Raw genomic sequence first — 20,559 nt, 5'->3', positions numbered from 1 at the left:
AAGTTCCTGAAACATTGTAAGATCTTTTGAGTTTTCTTTATTAAGAAGAAAGAACCGCTGACAAAGCAAACAACAGTCTGACTCGCTTCTGGCCTGATGACTTAGTCCTCGTCGTCGTCCTCCACGTCTTCGTCTTCTAGCTCTTTCCAGTCGTCCTCGTCCTGTCCTGTTTGCTGAGTTTGAGGCATATCAAGATAGGCAAAGTCTACTGGAGGTGCCAAGCCAACCGGAGCCACCACGACCTCATCTTTCTTCTCTGACTTAGGCGTCCTTACAAAAACCGGTATTTACCGTTCAGGATTACAAGTAGTCATTTTAAGTCGACCTAAAGGGTTACCTTGTGGTAATTGTGGAGTTTTGCTATACATCTCCATGCGTGGACGTGTATGCACATGTTACCATCTTTTTCTCTTCTACCAAACTGTCCGTGCTCGGTATGTCATGATAATCAGATGTGGTGTCGGTGGCGTACTTCGCCCAGACCTCCCAAGGATGTACCCTCCTTCTCCCCTACCCTCAGACTCCCTTATAATGTGCCCCTTCCCAATTTGTCCTAGACTTCTCTAATTTTTCCCCTTCTCCTTTCTCTCAGACTTCTTTGGGATGCCCCCTTCCTCCATCTCCCGGAACTCACTAGCTTGCCCATTCCCCTCTTCTACTTCTTTTGGCACCTCCTCCTTCCGGCACCTCCTCCTTCCGCTTCCTAGAGTCACAATGCACTCTTATCAGGAACAGTCACAATCACCTGCCTCCTCTTTCCTCCCTCCAGACTTTTCTTGGGCACCCCTCCCGTCCTCACATAGACTTCTTTAGCATGCCCCCTTCCTCCTCCTCCTAGAGATCATTAGCGTGCCCCTTGCCCCTTCAACAGACGTCCTTTGGGTACCCCCTTCCCCCTTCGCTTTCCCAGTATCACAATGTACTCCTACCAGGAACAGTCACAATTTTACAAATGACAGAGGGTTATTTTCTCCCTCACCTGTTTCTCCATTTACTGAAAATCACAGCACAGAGGATGATCAAGAACAGGATACCGACAAAGCCTCCGATGATAATCGCGAGGAACTTAATCCACTCCTTCATGTTACCTGAAACGAAGCGTCGTGCGTGAATAAAAGGATCGCGAATACAGGATTAGCACCATGGCCTTGTAACTTTGCATGATCTTCAAGAATTTTCCGTCGCAATTTTCGTAAGAACTCGCTTGGAAACTTTTATACACCAATGAGTTATACACCATTGCGCTTGGATTTCATCTGATAGCGGGAGGAAAGAGGGGTTTCCCAGCATTTAGTTTGCTATATGTGCTTTGTTTTAAACTCGTCTGCTGACCTTCAAAAACGCAGCTCTTGCCAATTTTTTTGTACCCAGTCTCACACTTGCAGCGATAACCTTCGTCCTCAGGAAGAAACTTGTCCAAGTTGACGCAATAACTGTGAGGAATGGCTTCGCAGGTGTTGTTACCAATCTCGCATTCATCGACATCTGTAAAAGGTTAAGTCGCGTCATAACTTTAAACTCGTCAACAGATCTAAGAGTTACTAGTATTTTTTACTCCCGTTTTATGCAACACATTAATTAATAGCAAGAGTGTTTTAACATATTTTCCTCATGCGAACGAACAAAGACACTCATTTAAAAGCAATTTCAAATCTAAGTACTAAAGACATTAAATCATGCGTGCTGCGCGTGGGAACAAAACACACCACGTGAGGGGGGGGTTGGGGGGGAAGAGAAAACATTCGTTTGAAATATTATCTCAAAACAAACAACCAGCACATACCCACACAGACTCGTTCTGCGTTCATAGCATATCCAGAAAAACAGTCACATCTAAAGCTTCCCTGAGTGTTCTGACAGTCTCCTTGGTCGCAGTCGTGTTCCACACATTCGTTTATATCTTGGAGAAGAGAGAAAAAAACATCAGTTACTGTTATAGGATACCTGCAAACTTTAAAGGATAAACAATTAGTTTTAGAAGACACAATTCCCGCCAAAAAGCCCCATCGGTGAAATTGCTACGTAATGTTTTCAACTTTTCAAAAAAGACACAATTTTTTTTTAAAGAAAAGGTTCCATTCTTCCGCAGTTTTGAATCGTTTCTAATTGTAACTCAATAAAAGAGGCGTCACAGTATTTTCTCAATAGAAACGCAACAATCCTAAACTGATTTTATTTTCCCGGTCTCTTTTCCATTCGTTATATGAAAAATGGAAACACGACTTCGAGATTTTCATAATTATGGTACCTAAATGACACTACTGCTTGAGAACACGTCAACTGACAAGACCAAAGAACAGCTAATGCCGAAGACTAAGATATCACGTGATTACCTGTACATTGCTTCCCATTCCCCTTATATCCTTTCTCACATTTACACTTGTAGCTTCCGTGTGTGTTGATGCAAACTCCCCCAATCTCCGCGCAGTCGTTAGAACGGTTTGAACCGCTACATTCGTCGATGTCTGTTGTAATAGGATAGAGGAAAACTGATTTAGCAGCGATTATAAGCTTGGGTCGAACACGCTGAACTTCTTAGCAGAGCTCACAGCGTGCGCGCGAAATGCGTGCCTGGCTTGACGCCATAACTAAAAAAATATGGCAACAATAGGGCCAGAGGCAATTTTCTTTATCTAGATAAAGAAATCTAACTTATATGTTTCTGATAAAGTTACTCGGTTTTACTTTCCAACTAAAATCAAATGCCATCAATCACTACATAGTGTTACAATCGAATTTCATCCAACAGACGGCTATTTGCATACAATGGGAAGGAAACGCCCTACGAATGCATTACCTATGCATTCTTTTCCGGTACCAGTAAATCCCTTTGTGTTGCACTCGCAGCTGTAATGAAATGGAAAATCTTTGCAAGTTGCCACATCGTCGCAGTCGTTCTCGTACAAGCACTCATTCACGTCTGAAAACAGTAAGAATAACTGAATTACAAATTTGCCTGCTGAGACTAAATATATAAGGGCCCACAACTCATACCATCACCCAGGAAAGACACATTTCTTTCCTGATCTAGTTGGTGAGTCAGGCAGTCACAACTTCACAAGCAATTGTCAGTACCTGGCATTTAAAGTATTGTCACAACTTGAAAAAGAATGTTTGACTGTGCGTCACGAATGAAAAATCTTTCTGTATTAAATCTGCCATGGGCAGGAGCTATTAGCTATGCCATGGGTTTGTCCCAAATGAGATATTATTACAACTGCCAACCAAATGCAAACAGAAAGGAAAAAATATTTTAAGGAGCAAATGGGAGATGTATGAAGTGATTTGTCTGAGACGCGGGAAAATGACCAAGTTCCGTTTTTTTCTAGCTTTGCACCTGATTTGCTGAAAGGGTAACGCAGTTTGTCTAAACCAATCACAGACAGAAGTTAAGTTGACAAATACAATCCAGAATTACTCTCGACACTTTCACAGTTCTAATTTACAGCTCCGTTTGTTTGTTGGTTTTGTTTTTGTTGTTTTGTTTTTTGCAACTTTCTCATTGGTATCTTACCACAACTTTGGTTAATTTGTTTCTTAGCGTCTTTAAATGTGCTAGGTTTGACACACAAGGCAGGCACAGGGCCCAAGGTGATGTTTTGTTTAGAGTCCAGAAGATTCTTCAAGCCTTTGTTACATTTACAGTCCCATTTGTTGTTGTGTAGGCGACTGGGGAGCAAAAAGAGAGAGAAAAAAAGTAATCCTGACTTCTAAGAGTGACTAGCATCTAATTTCTCCTTACAATATCACCCCTGAATCACACATTAAGGTCAGGAGAATAACGTAAACGATCACCAACTAAAGAAAATTTTGACTGTTAAACAGATTATCTTTGTCAGGGACTTGGGAAGTGTATGGAGAAAAGTCATTATGACGATATGCATACCGAGAAGTAACTAATAAGTGATCCGAAATTTCACACTTACACTTCCCGAAGGTTAGGCATCTCATCAAAAACATTTTGTGGTAGCGATTTGATGTTATTATTCGAAAGATCACTGAATGTGGAGAAAAAGAAAAAATGTCAAAACTAAAAAAGCAGCAAAGAGAAAAGAGTTTCATTCTTGATTTCTGAAAAGGCAAACTGAAAATAAAATCCTAGACATTAGGGTGGAAGCATCGAAAGGAACCAATCAGAGATGGAGGAAAGTGTCCGAGGTCTAATCCCGGGAGCGCGTGACTTTTGCGAGGCACGGAAAACACGTCCTGAATATGATTTGTCACAGGCAAACACGGTAAAACATAAACTGTTACAAGCACGAACTAAGAAATTTTATCAATAAAAGACGAAAGAGAATTTTAGCAGGAAAGCGGAAAACAAGTAAACCCAAATGCGGGCGCTGTGAAACGTGTGACTAATGAAAGGGGTAAAAACTGAAAAGTGTTACTTTTGACAAGCGCGGAAAAATACACAGCCAATGACAAGCACGGAAAACGTGTAGCCACTGATAGGCGCGGGAAAACATGAAACATGTTGACAAGTGTATCAGAAAATGCAATCGTGAAAAAGCGCGGGAAAGATGCAAAAACCAATGACAATGGTAGGTAAAGATATGATTTATGTCAGGCGTGGTTACCAACGCAACCCATGGTGAGTACCATTTTCTGCTTGTACAACGAAGCGAATAAGAAATCTCTCTCGACATTTCTAACTGTGATGGATACGAAAACCATAGCGTGAGAACTTACAGTGTTTTCAATTTGTTCAGTCCTGAAAAATAATTCTTTGATAATCTTGAAAGAGATCCGTGCGATAAGTCTCTGTTAATAAAACATAACAAAGAGATATAAGCTCAACTCTCTTGGAAAACGTACCAAATTAGGATTAGGTAATTTGGTTATATCAACTAAGTTTAAATTGTAAATTGGCCTCCGTAAAGAGTTAAAAAGCTGACGTTTCGAGCGTTAACCCCTCGTCAGAGCCCGTCGTTAGCCCTTTGCTCTGACGAAGGGCTAACGCGCGAAACGTTAGCTTTTTAACTCTCTACGGTGGTCAAATTACAATTTCAACTTAGTTGATCTAACCAAATTAGCTTGTTACCCCCGCCAATGCAGCACCACAGTTTCTTTAGAAACTTACCCCCCTTATTCAAATTCGGGATTAGACTATCTAACTGGATGCAAAATGAAATTAAAAAGGAACCGTTTATTTTTAAAGAATCGGTGAAGGAGAGACAGTCGCCAGATTCATGAACAACGAGCATTCATCTTTACAAGAGCGCCTTTGTAAAATAAGAGACGTCAGAAATTGTCTTACGTAACAAGTTAAAGTTATGTAATTAACTTGAAAATCAACTTAAATTGATACGGGTCAAGGAAAGGTTGACACGTGATTCGATCATACTATTTAAAGACCCACCAGAAGGCAACCGTATAATAACTCATTTTCACCATCATTCATTCCTTCACGTGTTGTGTGATATTACTTCGCTGTAAGGAGTGACAAATGAGTAATTTCTCCTTACTAAGTCGTATTTTCAAGCAGATGAAGGATAGTGAGGAGAAATAAAGATATTGAATAAAGATATTAAAGAAAAATAAAGAGAAATAAAGAGAAAAATAATAAAGAAATAATAATAAAAAAATAAAGAAGAAAAAATAAAGAGAAATAAAGATATTAAAAAAGTATGAAAATATTGGAAATATTATTACTCTAAAAGATAAGAAGTTGTGGGCCAAGATCACCGACAGCGATTTTACAACAGCTTTGGATGACTTTTTGCCACCAGAGCGACCAATGGTTACGCTACGTAAGAGGCGCCATAATTATATTCTCCCGCATGTCAGAACTGAACGTTTCAAAAGGACTTTTGTTGATAGATGTTTGTTCTCTTATTAGTTAGTCAGTTAGTAATTTAGTTAGTTAATTAGTTTTATACTTGCTGAGTTCATATCGTTGTAAACACGTTTGTTGTTTAGAGTGCTTAATAAAGACTTTTATTATTAAATACAAAGTCTAGTTTGATCTCGCGCCAAAAGCTTTCATCTGAAGTTAGAAGAAATATTTGAGAGACAGCAAGAATTAAAGCTTGTTATTAGTTAGACAACAATTCATCTTTCTTTCTCGATTTCAGTAGCGATAAACCGTCGCGCGATCAGCGCTAGTTAACAGAAATAAAGAGAGTGAAGCAAAAGCTAATGTTTTTCACTGAGCATCTTTGCGTTTTTTAAAGAGTGCAATCATGTGTGCAATGGGCTATGCGGTATGATATTCTGGTCCAGGTTGTTCGAAGATTGGATCACGCTATTTTCTGGAACAATCTCTATCCAGTGGACAGCGCAGTATGTTTTGTTAACACTCATCCGCTGAATAGCAATTTATCCGTCGGGGAGCATTATCCGCCCTTTGAAAAATCTGAACGGAAGTCATTATCAGAGATAATATACTCTAATGACGAATTTCAGTCAGGTTGTCGAAACATCAGTTCAATGTTCGTTTCAGGACTACCTTAGTTCGAAGGAACTGAATCGTGCATACATGCGCAATGTACAGACAATTGAATTGAACCACTGTTACGTAACCCACGAAGAAGTGCTCACCATGCACAGCACGTGGAAAAAAAAAACACAGCAATTAGCCACAGGATTTACTAGGACTAACATTAGAAGGAACGCGCTCAGCGAAATATGTACGCCTCACGTGCAGATGTTCTTTTGCTTTAGCACTAACCTTGACCTTGAAACTTAATTGGATTTTAACAATTGAAAAAGGCTCTAGATGAGACAAATTTAGTTAGTTACCCAGTCTGAAGAGTAAAATGATGTCTATCATTTATTGCAGGTGTTATTTGCCAAAGAAGGAAACAACTGCTCGTTGTTGCTTGCTACACCGTTTACTTGTGGAGGCACGGTGGCCTCATGGTTAGTGCACTCGACTTCGGATCAAGTGGTCCGGGTTCGAGCCCCGGCCGGGACATTGTGTTGTGTTCTTAGGCAAGTCCCTTTACTCTCACAGTGCCTCTCTCCACCCAGGTGTATAAATGGGTACCGGCAATTTAATGCTGGGGGTAACCCTGCGATGGACTAGCATCCCATACAGAGGGAGTAGACATACTCCTAGTCGCTTCATGCTACAGAAACCGGAGTTAAGCACCGGCCTAATGGGCCATTAGAATCGTAAACAGACTTTACTTTACTTGCACCGTTTACATACCACAGCCGAAGTAGTGGAGAATGATGGGAAGAAGGAAGAAACAGAAATAAAAAACTAACAGACTAATAAATGATATTACTCACAAAGTCTTCAAATCTGTTAACCATTTGAAACAGTTGTCACTGAGGGAGAGTTTGTTCTTGCTTAGGACCCTTCAAAAACAACAGAAAAAAAATTAATTAGTGCTAATTCCTGCCAAAACCAGTGCATCTAACTTTTACTCAAGTAAACCAGCTAGCTTTTTACGTTGAAATTTGTAATTGGAAAGTCAACAGTTTCGTTTGGACTTTCACTGAAATCGGCTACTTTTATAACAATGATGTTCCGTTTGACACGACGAGAGACTCGATGAGGGAGAAGAAAACTCTAGAGAACCGTTCCCTAAAGTTTTCTTCTCCCTCGTTGTCTATTCTATAGTCTGGGATGTCGATTTCACTCAAACCGCAAAACCGCAAAACCGCAAAACCGCAAAACCGCAAAACCGCAAAACCGCAAAACCGCAAAACAGCAAAACCGCAAAACCGCAAAACAAAATTCGATCAAAACCGAAGACCGCATGCAAAACCGTCAAAGCCGACAAATTTGCACATCTTAGTTGTCAAAATCCTAATCGTTCTGATACTGTGGTTACAAGCTAGTGGAGCAACATAGGTTTCGCGGAGTCGAGATCAGCAAAGGCGTATAACTGCTACCCAGATCGAAGAGAAACCGGAACCCCGATATGAAAAACCGAAAAAGCACATCGGATACCAAATCCGAGTACCCCGGAGTCAAAATTTTTGACAAAAACCGAAAACCAAATGCTGAAAACGGAAAATCCGCAAAACGCAATAAAAAAACAAAACCGAACAACCGACGTTTTTTGGCACAAAGACCGAAAAACCGGTCTAAAGAAATAACCAAAACCGCAAAACCGCAAACCCCAATGCTCCCCTCCGAACTCTGTTGTCCGAAACATTCAACATGACACTCGGCCTCCACCTAAAGTCCTGAATGATACTCATATTTAACAATTATTCGCCGAAGGCGAGGCGAATATCGTCGAATAATCTCCGAGACGAAGTCGAGGGGATTATTCGCCAATATTCACCGAACATGAGGCGAATAATTGTTTTAGTATAATTTTAGAGCTGAACAACAGAGAAATTGCTAAAATCATAACATTTTAGTAACATTTATTAACATTTTATTTTGACAATTTATATAAACCGCGTGGAGCGGTTTATATAGCGTCACATAAGGAACCGCTCCACCAACCAGATTGCTGGAAACTCTTTGCTCAGCTCTGAAATTATACTAAATTGGAATACCGTGTGGGGATAAATTGTGGTGGGAAGACCACACCGAAAAAAGCCTAAATGGTAAACTCCCAGCAGATTTTATAGTGCGTACGTCCGGAGAAATAGTCTTCCGTTTTCATTTAGAGCTGACATTATTCATTTAGAGCTGACATTATTTATCCCAGACAACGCCCTACTTGTTCCATTCTTTGGCTCAAGTTTCTCGCGGCTGCACTTACAGGTGGATTAATAAAGGCGAAAGCCCATCATCTTTAAGAGCGATCGGCCGTAGGAAGCCGTCCATCTTAGTACATCTGTATGACTTTGGTGAGTTCTTGTTATGTTCTATCGGACTGCATGAGGTATCACCGAAAACTAGAGTGGACAAAAGGGCGCAAGCAAGAATCAGAAAACAAAGAAAAATGGAAGTTTTCTTCATTGTCGTAAGGCTGTTCTGAAGAGAGCACCATTCCATCGTTTCTGACGTCACAAACAAATCTCATAGATCCTTTTAATGACGTCAAACAAAGTGCCCGATCGTCCGTGCACGAGTTCCCTTTTAATGTCAATTCATCCGCCTTTTGACACAAAAATAACATTACGGTCATTATCTTTGAGAGACGATCCCCACTTGGCCCCTCCCCTCTTACTAGTTCCAGTCTTTCTCCCCTTTAATGACAAATGCGTAGGTGACGGGGCGACAGGAGACTCGCCTGTTCTAGCACATTGCCTGAACTCGTCTCTCTCCGAGCAATGGCACTACTTTACCGAGGTGAATCACGATGGAAGATTTTAAGACATCCTGTTTTCTGGATGAAGGTCATTGAGATCGTAAGTAATGTTACGATTCGCAATAATAAGCAGGTTGATGCATAATGCCTCAGTGCGAGCTAATTATCAGTAATCAGCATTATATAATAGCCAATTACATGCTACATAGAAGTGTATATTATTAGCTGGTACTCAACATACTCCAAACGCGCTGAAGTTTTTTTTTTTTATCATTATATTCAACATTTAATGACTGCGTAGCCACCGTAAGGATAAACTGACGAACGAGCACAGTTTTGGGCAATGAAACCGTAAGCGGTTGGCTTTTGAAAACAAGTTTTGAATTTCACGGTTTCTCCAAATAAAGCCTCCTTTTAACCTCGTCGTTTACCCTATTTTTTTGTCAAATACCAAACAGTTTGTAGCTACTGTTGAGAAAATTATGTCTTTCGGTGTCGGTCAGGACAAATGTGAAATCATGTCCTTTCGGTTTCCAATGACTTTCTGTAGCTGTTGTAACTCAACAGATAAGTATGCGGGAAGCGCTTTGTGAAACACCGGGCATGCGTGTTCCATTACTGGGCGGATACATGTCGTGTAAAAGATGAGCAGATCTTTGGCGGGAATATTCGCTCTCCTAAGTTGTTTAAGAAAATATAATCGACTCGCTACTTTTTTACTTTTTACAGCAACATGACAGTTCCACCGAAGGTCAGAAGAAATGTTTAGCCCTAAAAACTTAACAATGGACACTACCTCTATTGCTTTCCCATTGATAACAATTGGATAGGTTCAATTTATATATGTAATTAGGTTCGTAGCATTTTCCGGACTAAGATAAAAGATGAACTTAACGTCGACTATTATGGGATGAGACTTTCCGAGTCGTAAGTAAAAATCTCTTTGAATATAAGTTGAAACTTCTGCATTAAATGCAGGAATTATCCTCCTTTTTGGACAGATGAAAACGCAAAAAACTATATATATATATATATAAGGACTGATTTCAAACAAAGAATAAAAGTACAGCTTTGCTTCAAAAAAGAAGCTTTGCTTCAAAAAAGAAAAAGTTTTCCTTTTGTTTGCTCCTTATCAACTCTAAACCTAGAGGTTTCTGTTTTGGATAATACGTCACTCCTTAATCACACATTTAGGTCACAAGAATAACGGAGACGTTCACCAACTAAAGAAGCTGTTGATTAACTCATTCTCCTCAGCGAAGAAGGTTCAATTTATATATTCAAATGGGTTTAAATATTCAAAGAGTTTGTTTCTTCGCAAAGTAGAGCATTTATCGTTTTCAATTTCTAGTAGACTTCGTTCCTGTTGAATTAGGCAAGATCATTAGTACTGAGACTTTCGTATTTTTTTTTTTTTCAGGCCTTATTTTCACCACTATTTTAGTAATTTATATTACTGTGAGGATCGTTTTCATACATTTTGTAAAACCGCATGACATATATATGATTTTCATATATTCAAAACTCATTAATTCTCCTTGTCAGGCTAATGTTAGAGGGAACTGATGATAATTGAATACAAGCGATCAAATTTTATTCTGACGAGATGTTCCTTGAGCACTGCAAAACTGCATTAGTATTTTAATCAAGTAGAATGGTGCGTTTTCCGAATCCAAACACGACGGGGATCGGGAGAATTCAAAACACTTCTGTAAACACGAGACGCTTTACCCACGGGATTCATATTAACTGTAAATCCTCTAATATAAGCCACTGGTGGGGCTTATTTATTTCAAGTACTTTTGGGGGGGGGGGGTGGCTTATTAGAAGGGGAGCTTAATGAATTTCTCTCTCTAAAGAGGAGGGGCTTATTAGAAGGGGAGGCTTTTTAGAGGGGGGCGTAATAGAGGAATTACGGTATCTAGATGAAGAGAGTTACATGCTAAGTCTGAGAGCATTGTGTCCTGCGTGGGCACCTAGCACAGGGACCCCCCGGATGGACTCAAAGTGAAACCGCTCGATCAGGAGTCCAGTCTAAAGAGAATTCGTTAAAAATTTACCACTTTTTTTTTCTTCATACAAACCAAGTTCCTGAAACATTGTAAGATCTTTTGAGTTTTCTTTATTAAGAAGAAAGAACCGCTGACAAAGCAAACAACAGTCTGACTCGCTTCTGGCCTGATGACTTAGTCCTCGTCGTCGTCCTCCACGTCTTCGTCTTCTAGCTCTTTCCAGTCGTCCTCGTCCTGTCCTGTTTGCTGAGTTTGAGGCATATCAAGATAGGCAAAGTCTACTGGAGGTGCCCAGCCAACCGGAGCCACCACGACCTCATCTTTCTTCTCTGACTTAGGCGTCCTTACAAAAACCGGTATTTACCGTTCAGGATTACAAGTAGTCATTTTAAGTCGACCTAAAGGGTTACCTTGTGGTAATTGTGGAGTTTTGCGATACATCTCCATGCGTGGACATGTATGCACATGTTACCATCTTTTTCTCTTCTACCAAACTGTCCGTGCTCGGTATGTCATGATAATCAGATGTGGTGTCGGTGGCGTACTTCGCCCAGACCTCCCAAGGATGTACCCTCCTTCTCCCCTACCCTCGGACTCCCTTATAATGTGCCCCTTCCCAATTTGTCCTAGACTTCTCTAATTTTTTCCCCTTCTCCTTTCTCTCAGACTTCTTTGGGATGCCCCCTTCCTCCATCTCCCGGAACTCACTAGCTTGCCCATTCCCCTCTTCTACTTCTTTTGGCACCTCCTCCTTCCGGCACCTCCTCCTTCCGCTTCCTAGAGTCACAATGCACTCTTATCAGGAACAGTCACAATCACCTGCCTCCTCTTTCCTCCCTCCAGACTTTTCTTGGGCACCCCTCCCGTCCTCACATAGACTTCTTTAGCATGCCCCCTTCCTCCTTCTCCTAGAGATCATTAGCGTGCCCCTTGCCCCTTCAACAGACGTCCTTTGGGTACCCCCTTCCCCCTTCGCTTTCCCAGTATCACAATGTACTCCTACCAGGAACAGTCACAATTTTACAAATGACAGAGGGTTATTTTCTCCCTCACCTGTTTCTCCATTTACTGAAAATCACAGCACAGAGGATGATCAAGAACAGGATACCGACAAAGCCTCCGATGATAATCGCGAGGAACTTAATCCACTCCTTCATGTTACCTGAAACGAAGCGTCGTGCGTGAATAAAAGGATCGCGAATACAGGATTAGCACCAGGGCCTTGTAACTTTGCATGATCTTCAAGAATTTTCCGTCGCAATTTTCGTAAGAACTCGCTTGGAAACTTTTATACACCAATGAGTTAGACACCATTGCGCTTGGATTTCATCTGATAGCGGGAGGAAAGAGGGGTTTCCCAGCATTTAGTTTGCTATATGTGCTTTGTTTTAAACTCGTCTGCTGACCTTCAAAAACGCAGCTCTTGCCAACTTTTTTGTACCCAGTCTCACACTTGCAGCGATAACCTTCGTCCTCAGGAAGAAACTTCTCCAAGTTGACACAATAACTGTGAGGAATGGCTTCGCAGGTGTTGTTACCAATCTCGCATTCATCGACATCTGTAAAAGGTTAAGTCGCGTCACAACTTTAAACTCGTCAACAGATCTAAGAGTTACTAGTATTTTTTACTCCCGTTTTATGCAACACATTAATTAATAGCAAGAGTGTTTTAACATATGTTTCTCATGCGAACGAACAAAGACACTCATTAAAAAGCAATTTCAAATCTAAGTACTAAAGACATTAAATCATGCGTGCTGCGCGTGGGAACAAAACACACCACGTGAGGGGGGGGTTGGGGGGGAAGAGAAAACATTCGTTTGAAATATTATCTCAAAACAAACAACCAGCACATACCCACACAGACTCGTTCTGCGTTCATAGCATATCCAGAAAAACAGTCACATCTAAAGCTTCCCTGAGTGTTCTGACAGTCTCCTTGGTCGCAGTCGTGTTCCACACATTCGTTTATATCTTGGAGAAGAGAGAAAAAAACATCAGTTACTGTTATAGGATACCTGCAAACTTTAAAGGATAAACAATTAGTTTTAGAAGACACAATTCCCGCCAAAAAGCCCCATCGGTGAAATTGCTACGTAATGTTTTCAACTTTTCAAAGAAGACACAATTTTTTTCTAAAGAAAAGGTTCCATTCTTCCGCAGTTTTAAATCGTTTCTAATTGTAACTCAATAAAAGAGGCGTCACAGTATTTTCTCGATAGAAACACAACAATCCTAAACTGAATTTATTTTCCCGGTCTCTTTTCCATTCGTTATGTGAAAAATGGAAACACGACTTCGAGATTTTCATAATTATGGTACCTAAATGACACTACTGCTTGAGAACACGTCTACTGACAAGACCCAAGAACAGCTAATGCCGAAGACTAAGATATCACGTGATTACCTGTACATTGCTTCCCATTCCCCTTATATCCTTTCTCACATTTACACTTGTAGCTTCCGTGTGTGTTGATGCAAACTCCCCCAATCTCCGCGCAGTCGTTAGAACGGTTTGAACCGCTACATTCGTCGATGTCTGTTGTAATAGGATAGAGGAAAACTGATTTAGCAGCGATTATAAGCTTGGATCGAACACGCTGAACTTCTTAGCAGAGCTCGCAGAGCTCACAGCGCGCGCGCGAAACGCGTGCCTGGCTTAACGCCATAACTAAAAAAAATATGGCAACAATAGGGCCAGAGGCAATTTTCTTTATCTAGATAAAGAAATCTAACTTATATGTTTCTGATAAAGTTACTCGGTTAAACTTTCCAACTAAAATCAAATGCCATCAATCACTACATAGTGTTACAATCGAATTTCATCCAACAGACGGCTATTTACATACAATGGGAAGGAAACGCCCTACGAATGCATTACCTATGCATTCTTTTCCGGTACCAGTAAATCCCTTTGTACTGCACTCGCAGCTGTAATGAAATGGAAAATCTTTGCAAGTTGCCACATCGTCGCAGTCGTTCTCGTACAAGCACTCATTCACGTCTGAAAACAGTAAGAATAACTGAATTACAAATTTGCTTGCTGAGACTAAATATATAAGGGCCCACAACTCATACCATCATCCGGGAAAAACACATTTCTTTCCTGATCTCGTTGGTGAGTCAGGCAGTCACAACTTCACAAGCAATTGTCAGTACCTGGCATTTAAAGTATTGTCACAACTTGAAAAAGAATGTTTGACTGTGCGTCACGAATGAAAAATCTCTCTGTATTAAATCTGCCATGGGCAGGAGCTATTAGCTATGCCATGGGTTTGTCCCAAATGAGATATTATTACAACTGCCAACCAAATGCAAACAGAAAGGAAAAATATTTTAAGGAGCAAATGGGAGATGTATGAAGTGATTAGTCTGAGACGCGGGAAAAACGTAAATGACCAAGTTCCGTTTTCTTCTAGCTTTGCACCTCATTGGCTGAAAGGGTAACGCAGTTTGTCTAAACCAATCACAGACAAAAGTTAAGTTGACAAATACAATCCAGAATTACTCTCGACACTTTCACAGTTCTAATTTACAGCTCCGTTTGTTTGTTGGTTTTTGTTGTTGTTGTTTTGTTTTTTGCAACTTTCTCATTGGTATCTTACCACAACTTTGGGTAATTTGTTTCTTAGCGTCTTTAAATGAGCTAGGTTTGACACACAAGGCAGGCACAGGGCCCAAGTTGATGTTTTGTTTAGAGTCCAGAAGATTCTTCAAGCCTTTCTTGCATTTACAGTCCCATTTGTTGTTGTGTAGGCGACTGGGGAGCAAAAAGAGAGAGAAAAAAAATAATCCTGACTTCTAAGAGTGACTAGCATCTAGTTTCTCCTTACAATATCACCCCTGAATCACACATTAACGTCAGGAGAATAACGTAAACGATCACCAACTAAAGAAAATTTTGACTGTTAAACAGATTATTCTTGTCAGGGACTTGGGAAGTGTATGGAGAAAAGTCATTATGACGATATGCATACCGAGAAGTAACTAATAGGTGATCCGAAATTTCACACTTACACTTCCCGCAGGTTAGGCATCTCATCAAAAACATTTTGTGGTAGCGATTTGATGTTATTATTCGAAAGATCACTGAATGTGGAGAAAAAGAAAAAATGTCAAAACTAAAAAAGCAGCAAAGAGAAAAGAGTTTCATTCTTGATTTCTGAAAAGGCAAACTGAAAATAAAATCCTAGACATTAAGGTGGAAGCATCGAAAGGAACCAATCAGAGATGGAGGAAAGTGTCCGAGGTCTGATCCCGGGAGCGTGTGACTTTTGCGAGGCACGGAAAACACGTCCTGAATATGATTTGTCACAAGCAAACACGGTAAAACATAAACTGTCACAAGCACGAACTAAGAAATTTGTATCAATAAAAGACGAAAGAGAATTTTAGCAGGAAAGTGGAAAACAAGTAAACCCAAATGCGAGCGCTGTGAAACGTGTGACTAATGAAAGGGGTAAAAACTGAAAAGTGTTACTTTTGACAAGCGCGGGAAAATACACAGCCAATGACAAGCACGGAAAACGTGTAGCCACTGAGAGGCGCGGGAAAACATGAAACATGTTAACAAGTGTATCAGAAAATGCAATCGTGAAAAAGCGCGGGAAAGATGCAAAAACCAATGACAATGGTGGGTAAACATATGATTTATGTCAGGCGTGGTTACCAACGCAACCCATGGTGAGTACCATTTTCTGCTTGTACAACGAAGCGAATAAGAAATCTCTCTCAACATTTCTAACTGTGATGGATACGAAAACCATAGCGTGAGAACTTACAGTGTTTTCAATTTGTGCAGTCCTGAAAAGTAATTCTTTGATAATCTTGAAAGAGATCCGTGCGATAAGTCTCTGTTAATAAAACATAACAAAGAGATATAAGCTCAACTCTCTTGGAAAACGTACCAAATTAGGATTAGGTAATTTGGTTATATCAACTAAGTTTAAATTGTAAATTGGCCTCCGTAAAGAGTTAAAAAGCTGACGTTTCGAGCGTTAACCCCTCGTCAGAGCCCGTCGTTAGCCCTTTGCTCTGACGAAGGGCTAACGCGCGAAACGTTAGCTTTTTAACTCTCTACGGTGGTCAAATTACAATTTCAACTTAGTTGATCTAACCAAATTAGCTTGTTACCCCCGCCAATGCAGCACCACAGTTTCTTTAGAAACTTACCCCCCCCTTATTCAAATTCGGGATTAGACTATCTAACTGGATGCAAAATGAAATTAAAAAGGAACCGTTTATTTTTAAAGTGCACCTACACCCAAAAAATTTTTTTCGCTTAACGAAGTAAGCTTATTTTTTTGAGTATTTCTGCGCAAAAATTTTTTTATTTGCTCAAATATTCAATTTTCTATGCCCAGTCAAAATACGGAAAATCGGCCGCCATCTTGCCCCACGACCGAGTTTAAAGAGGAATGGCTCTAGTGGGTAATGTGACGTCAAATCGAGAACACGAAAGTCTGCTTTTCACACATTTTCACTTGTTTGGGAAGGTTGTAGTCGATAATTGTCCGAAAATATGCCGACTAAGTGTGTTGTAGAAGGATGTAGGAACGTGCGAAATTTGCAAGAGGGTATCGCGCTTCATACAATCTTCATACAACACACCTAGTCGGCATATTTCGGACAATATCGTCGACAATCTTCCCAAACAAGTGAAAATGTGTGAGATGCAGACTTTCGTGTTCTCGATTTGACGTCACATTACCCGCTAGAGCCATTCTTCTTTAAACTCGGTCGTGGGGCAAGATGGCTGCCGATTTTCCGTATTTTGACTGGGCACAGAAAATTAAAGATTTGAGCAAATTAAAAAATTTTTGCACAGAAATACTCCAAAAAATAGGCTTATTTCGTTAAGCGAAGAAAATTTTGGGTTTAGGTGCACTTTAAAGAATCCGTGAGGAAGAGACAGTCGCCAGATTCATGAACAACGAACATTCATCTTTACAAGAGCGCCTTTGTAAAATAAGAGACGTCAGAAATTGTCTTACGTAACAAGTTAAAGTTATGTAATTAACTTGAAAATCAACTTAAATTGATAAGGGTCAAGGAAAGGTTGACACGTGATTCGATCATACGATTTAAAGACCCACCAGAAGGCAACCGTATAATAACTCATTTTCACCATCATTCATTCCTTCACGTGCTGTGATATTACTTCGCTGTAAGGAGTGACAAATGAGTAATTTCTCCTTACCAAGTCGTATTTTCAAGCAGATGAAGGGTATTGAGGAGAAATAGATATTGAATAAAAATATTAAAGAAAAATAAAGAGAAATAAAGAGAAAAATAATAAAGAAATAATAATAAAAAAATAAAGAGGAAAAAACAAAGAGAAATAAAGATATTAAAAAAGTATGAAAATATTGAAAATATCATTACTCTAAAAGATAAGAAGTTGTGGGCCAAGATCACCGACAGCGATTTTACAACAGCTTTGGATGACTTTTTACCACCAGAGCGACCAATGGTTACGTTACGTAAGAGGCGCCATAATTATATTTTCCCGCATGTCAGAACTTTACGTTTCAAAAGGACTTTTGTTGCCGAGATGTTTGTTCTCTTATTAGTTAGTCAGTTAGTAATTTAGTTAGTTAATTAGTTTTATACTTGCTGAGTTCATATCATTGTAAACACGTTTGTTGTTTAGAGTGCTTAATAAAGACTTTTATTATTAAATACAAAGTCTAGTTTGATCTGGCGCCAAAAGCTTTCATCTGAAGTTAGAAGAAATATTCGAGAGACAGCAGGAATTAAAGCTTGTTATTAGTTAGACAACAATTCATCTTTCTTTCTCGATTTCAGTAGCGGTAAACCGTCGCGCGATCAGCGCTAGTTAACAGAAATAAAGAGAGTGAAGCATAAGCTAATGTTTTTCACTGAGCATCTTTGCGTTTTTTAAAAAGTGCAATCATGTGTGCAATGGGCTATGCGGTATGATATACTGGTCCTGGTTGTTCGAAGATTGCATCACGCTATTTTCTGGAACAATCTCTATCCAGTGGACAGCGCAGCATGTTTTGTTAACACTCATCCGCTGAATAGCAATTTATCCGTCGGAGAGCATTATCCGCCCTTTGAAAAATCTGAACGGAAGTCATTATCAGAGATAATATACTCTAATGACGAATTTCAGTCAGGTTGTCGAAACATCAGTTCAATGTTCGTTTCAGGACTACCTTAGTTCGAAGGAACTAAATCGTGCATACATGCGCAATGTACAGACAATTGAATTGAACCACTGTTACGTAACCCACGAAGAAGTGCTCACCATGCACAGCACGTGGAAAAAAAAAACACAGCAATTAGCCACATGATTTACTAGGACTAACATTAGAAGGAACGCGCTCAGCGAAATATGTACGCCTCACGTGGAGATGTTCTTTTGCTTCAGCACTAACCTTGACCTTGAAACTTAATTGGATTTTAACAATTGAAGAAGGCTCTAGATGAGACAAATTTAGTTAGTTACCCAGTCTGAAGAGTAATATGATGTCTATCATTTATTGCAGGTGTTATTCGCCAAAGAAGGAAACAACTGCTCGTTGTTGCTTGCTACACCGTTTACTTGTGGAGGCACGGTGGCCTCATGGTTAGTGCGCTCGACTTCGGATCGAGTGGTCCGGGTTCGAGTCCCGGCCGGGACATTGTGTTGTGTTCTTAGGCAAGACACTTTACTCTCACAGTGCCTCTCTCCACCCAAGTGTATAAATGGGTACCGGCAATTTAATGCTGGAGGTAACCCTGCGATGGACTAGCATTCCATACAGGGGGGAGTAGAAATACTCCTAGTCGCTTCATGCTACAGAAACCGGAGTTAAGCACCGGCCTAATGAGCCACTAGGCTCGTAAACAGACTTTACTTTACTTGCACCGTTTACTTACCACAGCCGAAGTAGTGGAGAATGATGGGAAGAAGGAAGAAACAGAAATAAAAAACTAACAGACTAATAAATGATATTACTCACAAAGTCTTCAAATCTGTTAACCATTTGAAACATTTGTCACTGAGGGAGAGTTTGTTCTTGCTTAGGTCCCTTCAAAAACAACAGAAAAAAAATTAATTAGTGCTAATTCCTACCAAAACCAGTGCATCTAACTTTTACTCAAGTAAACCAGCTAGCTTTTTACGTTGAAATTTGTAATTGGAAAGTCAACAGTTTCGTTTGGACTTTCACTGAATCGGCTACTTTTATAACAATGATGTTCCGTATGACATGACGAGAGACTCGATGAGGGAGAAGAAAACTCTAGAGAACCGTTCCCTAGAGTTTTCTTCTCCCTCGTTGTCTATTTTAAAGTCTGGGATGTCGATTTCACTCAAGTTCTTGACAAATGGTCTCTCGAACTGAGGGGGGCAGTAGTAGGGTCTATTAGAAACCGCAAAACCTCAAAACAAAATTCGATCAAAACTGAAGACCGCGTGCAAAACCGTCAAAGCCGACAAATTTGCACATCTCAGTTGTGATCTAAAAAAATAACCAAAACCGCAAAACCGCAAACCCCAAAGCTCCCCTCCGAACTCTGTTGTCCGAAACATTCAACATGACACTCGGCCTCCACCTAAAGGCGAGGCGAATATCGTCGAATAATCTCCGAGACGAAGTCGAGGGGATTATTCGCCAATATTCACCGAACATGAGGCGAATAACTGTTTTAGTATAATTTTAGAGCTGAACAACAGAGAAATTGCTAAAATCATAACATTTTAGTAACATTTATTAACATTTTATTTTGACAATTTATATAAACCGCGTGGAGCGGTTTATATAGCGTCACATAAAGAACCGCTCCACCAATCAGATTGCTGGAAACTCTTTGCTCAGCTCTGAAATTATACTAAATTGGAATACCGTGTGGGGATAAATTGTGGTGGGAAGACCACACCGAAAAAAACCTAAATGGTAAACTCCCAGCAGATTTTATAGTGCGTACGTCCGGAGAAATAGTCTTCCGTTTTCATTTAGAGCTGACATTATTCATTTAGAGCTGACATTATTTATCCCAGATAACGCCCTACTTGTTCCATTCTTTGGCTCAAGTTTCTCGCGGCTGCACTTACAGGTGGATTAATAAAGGCGAAAGCCCATCATCTTTAAGAGCGATCGGCCGTAGGATGCCGTCCCTCTTAGTACATCTGTATGACTTCGGTGAGTTCTTGTTATCTTCTATCGGACTGCATGAGGTATCACCGAAAACTTGAGTGGACAAAAGGGCGCAAGCAAGAATCAGAAAACAAAGAAAAATGGAAGTTTTCTTCATTGTCGTAAGACTGTTCTGAAGAGAGCACCATTCCATCGTTTCTGACGTCACAAACAAATCTCATAGATCCTTTTAATGACGTCAAACAAAGTGCCCGATCGTCCGTGCACGAGTTCCCT

At 40.2% G+C, this 20,559-nt stretch overlaps 2 protein-coding genes and 1 long non-coding RNA gene across 3 annotated transcripts; 1 reads left to right on the top strand and 2 right to left on the bottom strand.

Annotated features, from left to right (window-relative positions):
* Positions 1 to 14: 14 nt before the first annotated feature.
* On the bottom strand, positions 15 to 9,050 carry LOC148716095 (uncharacterized). The gene is made up of 11 exons (XM_088745702.1): positions 8,673 to 9,050; positions 7,237 to 7,305; positions 4,690 to 4,761; positions 3,927 to 3,998; positions 3,515 to 3,669; positions 2,798 to 2,920; positions 2,334 to 2,465; positions 1,784 to 1,900; positions 1,333 to 1,485; positions 980 to 1,088; positions 15 to 270 (listed from the first exon to the last, which is right to left on the bottom strand). Exons 1-11 carry the CDS (start codon positions 8,906 to 8,908, stop codon positions 102 to 104), a joined length of 1,407 nt encoding a protein of 468 aa, XP_088601828.1. The 5' UTR covers positions 8,909 to 9,050; the 3' UTR covers positions 15 to 101.
* Positions 9,051 to 9,102: 52 nt separating this feature from the next.
* Positions 9,103 to 10,764, top strand: LOC148716094 (uncharacterized). Its single transcript, XR_015995549.1, has 2 exons — positions 9,103 to 9,264; positions 9,894 to 10,764. It is a non-coding gene; the product is annotated as an uncharacterized LOC148716094 (long non-coding RNA).
* A 499-nt stretch (positions 10,765 to 11,263) lies between these two features.
* LOC111335845 (uncharacterized) lies at positions 11,264 to 20,493 on the bottom strand. Its single transcript, XM_088745701.1, has 11 exons — positions 20,241 to 20,493; positions 19,147 to 19,215; positions 15,958 to 16,029; positions 15,194 to 15,265; positions 14,782 to 14,936; positions 14,058 to 14,180; positions 13,584 to 13,715; positions 13,034 to 13,150; positions 12,583 to 12,735; positions 12,230 to 12,338; positions 11,264 to 11,519 (listed from the first exon to the last, which is right to left on the bottom strand). The coding sequence occupies exons 1-11, from the start codon at positions 20,474 to 20,476 to the stop codon at positions 11,351 to 11,353; spliced, it is 1,407 nt and encodes a 468-aa protein (XP_088601827.1). The 5' UTR covers positions 20,477 to 20,493; the 3' UTR covers positions 11,264 to 11,350.
* Positions 20,494 to 20,559: the final 66 nt, after the last annotated feature.

The sequence above is a fragment of the Stylophora pistillata genome, chromosome 14 (genome assembly GCF_964205215.1).
Source record: "Stylophora pistillata chromosome 14, jaStyPist1.2, whole genome shotgun sequence".
NCBI classification, from domain to species: domain Eukaryota; kingdom Metazoa; phylum Cnidaria; class Anthozoa; order Scleractinia; family Pocilloporidae; genus Stylophora; species Stylophora pistillata.
The sequence above is the reverse complement of the archived record's forward strand: the minus strand, read 5'-3'. Positions and strand labels throughout refer to the sequence as shown.

Coding starts and splice junctions, on each gene's coding strand:
- LOC148716095 (XM_088745702.1), bottom strand. CDS start 8,908: ATGGAATGGTGCTCTCTTCAGAACAGCCTTACGACAATGAAGAAAACT. Junction 2,466..2,797: donor TACCGGAAAAGAATGCATAG/GTAATGCATTCG, acceptor CTATTACAACAG/ACATCGACGAATGTAGCGGT. Junction 1,486..1,783: donor CGCAGAACGAGTCTGTGTGG/GTATGTGCTGGT, acceptor AACCTTTTACAG/ATGTCGATGAATGCGAGATT.
- LOC111335845 (XM_088745701.1), bottom strand. CDS start 20,476: ATGGAATGGTGCTCTCTTCAGAACAGTCTTACGACAATGAAGAAAACT. Junction 16,030..19,146: donor TTAACAGATTTGAAGACTTT/GTGAGTAATATC, acceptor TTTTATTAACAG/AGACTTATCGCACGGATCTC. Junction 12,736..13,033: donor CGCAGAACGAGTCTGTGTGG/GTATGTGCTGGT, acceptor AACCTTTTACAG/ATGTCGATGAATGCGAGATT.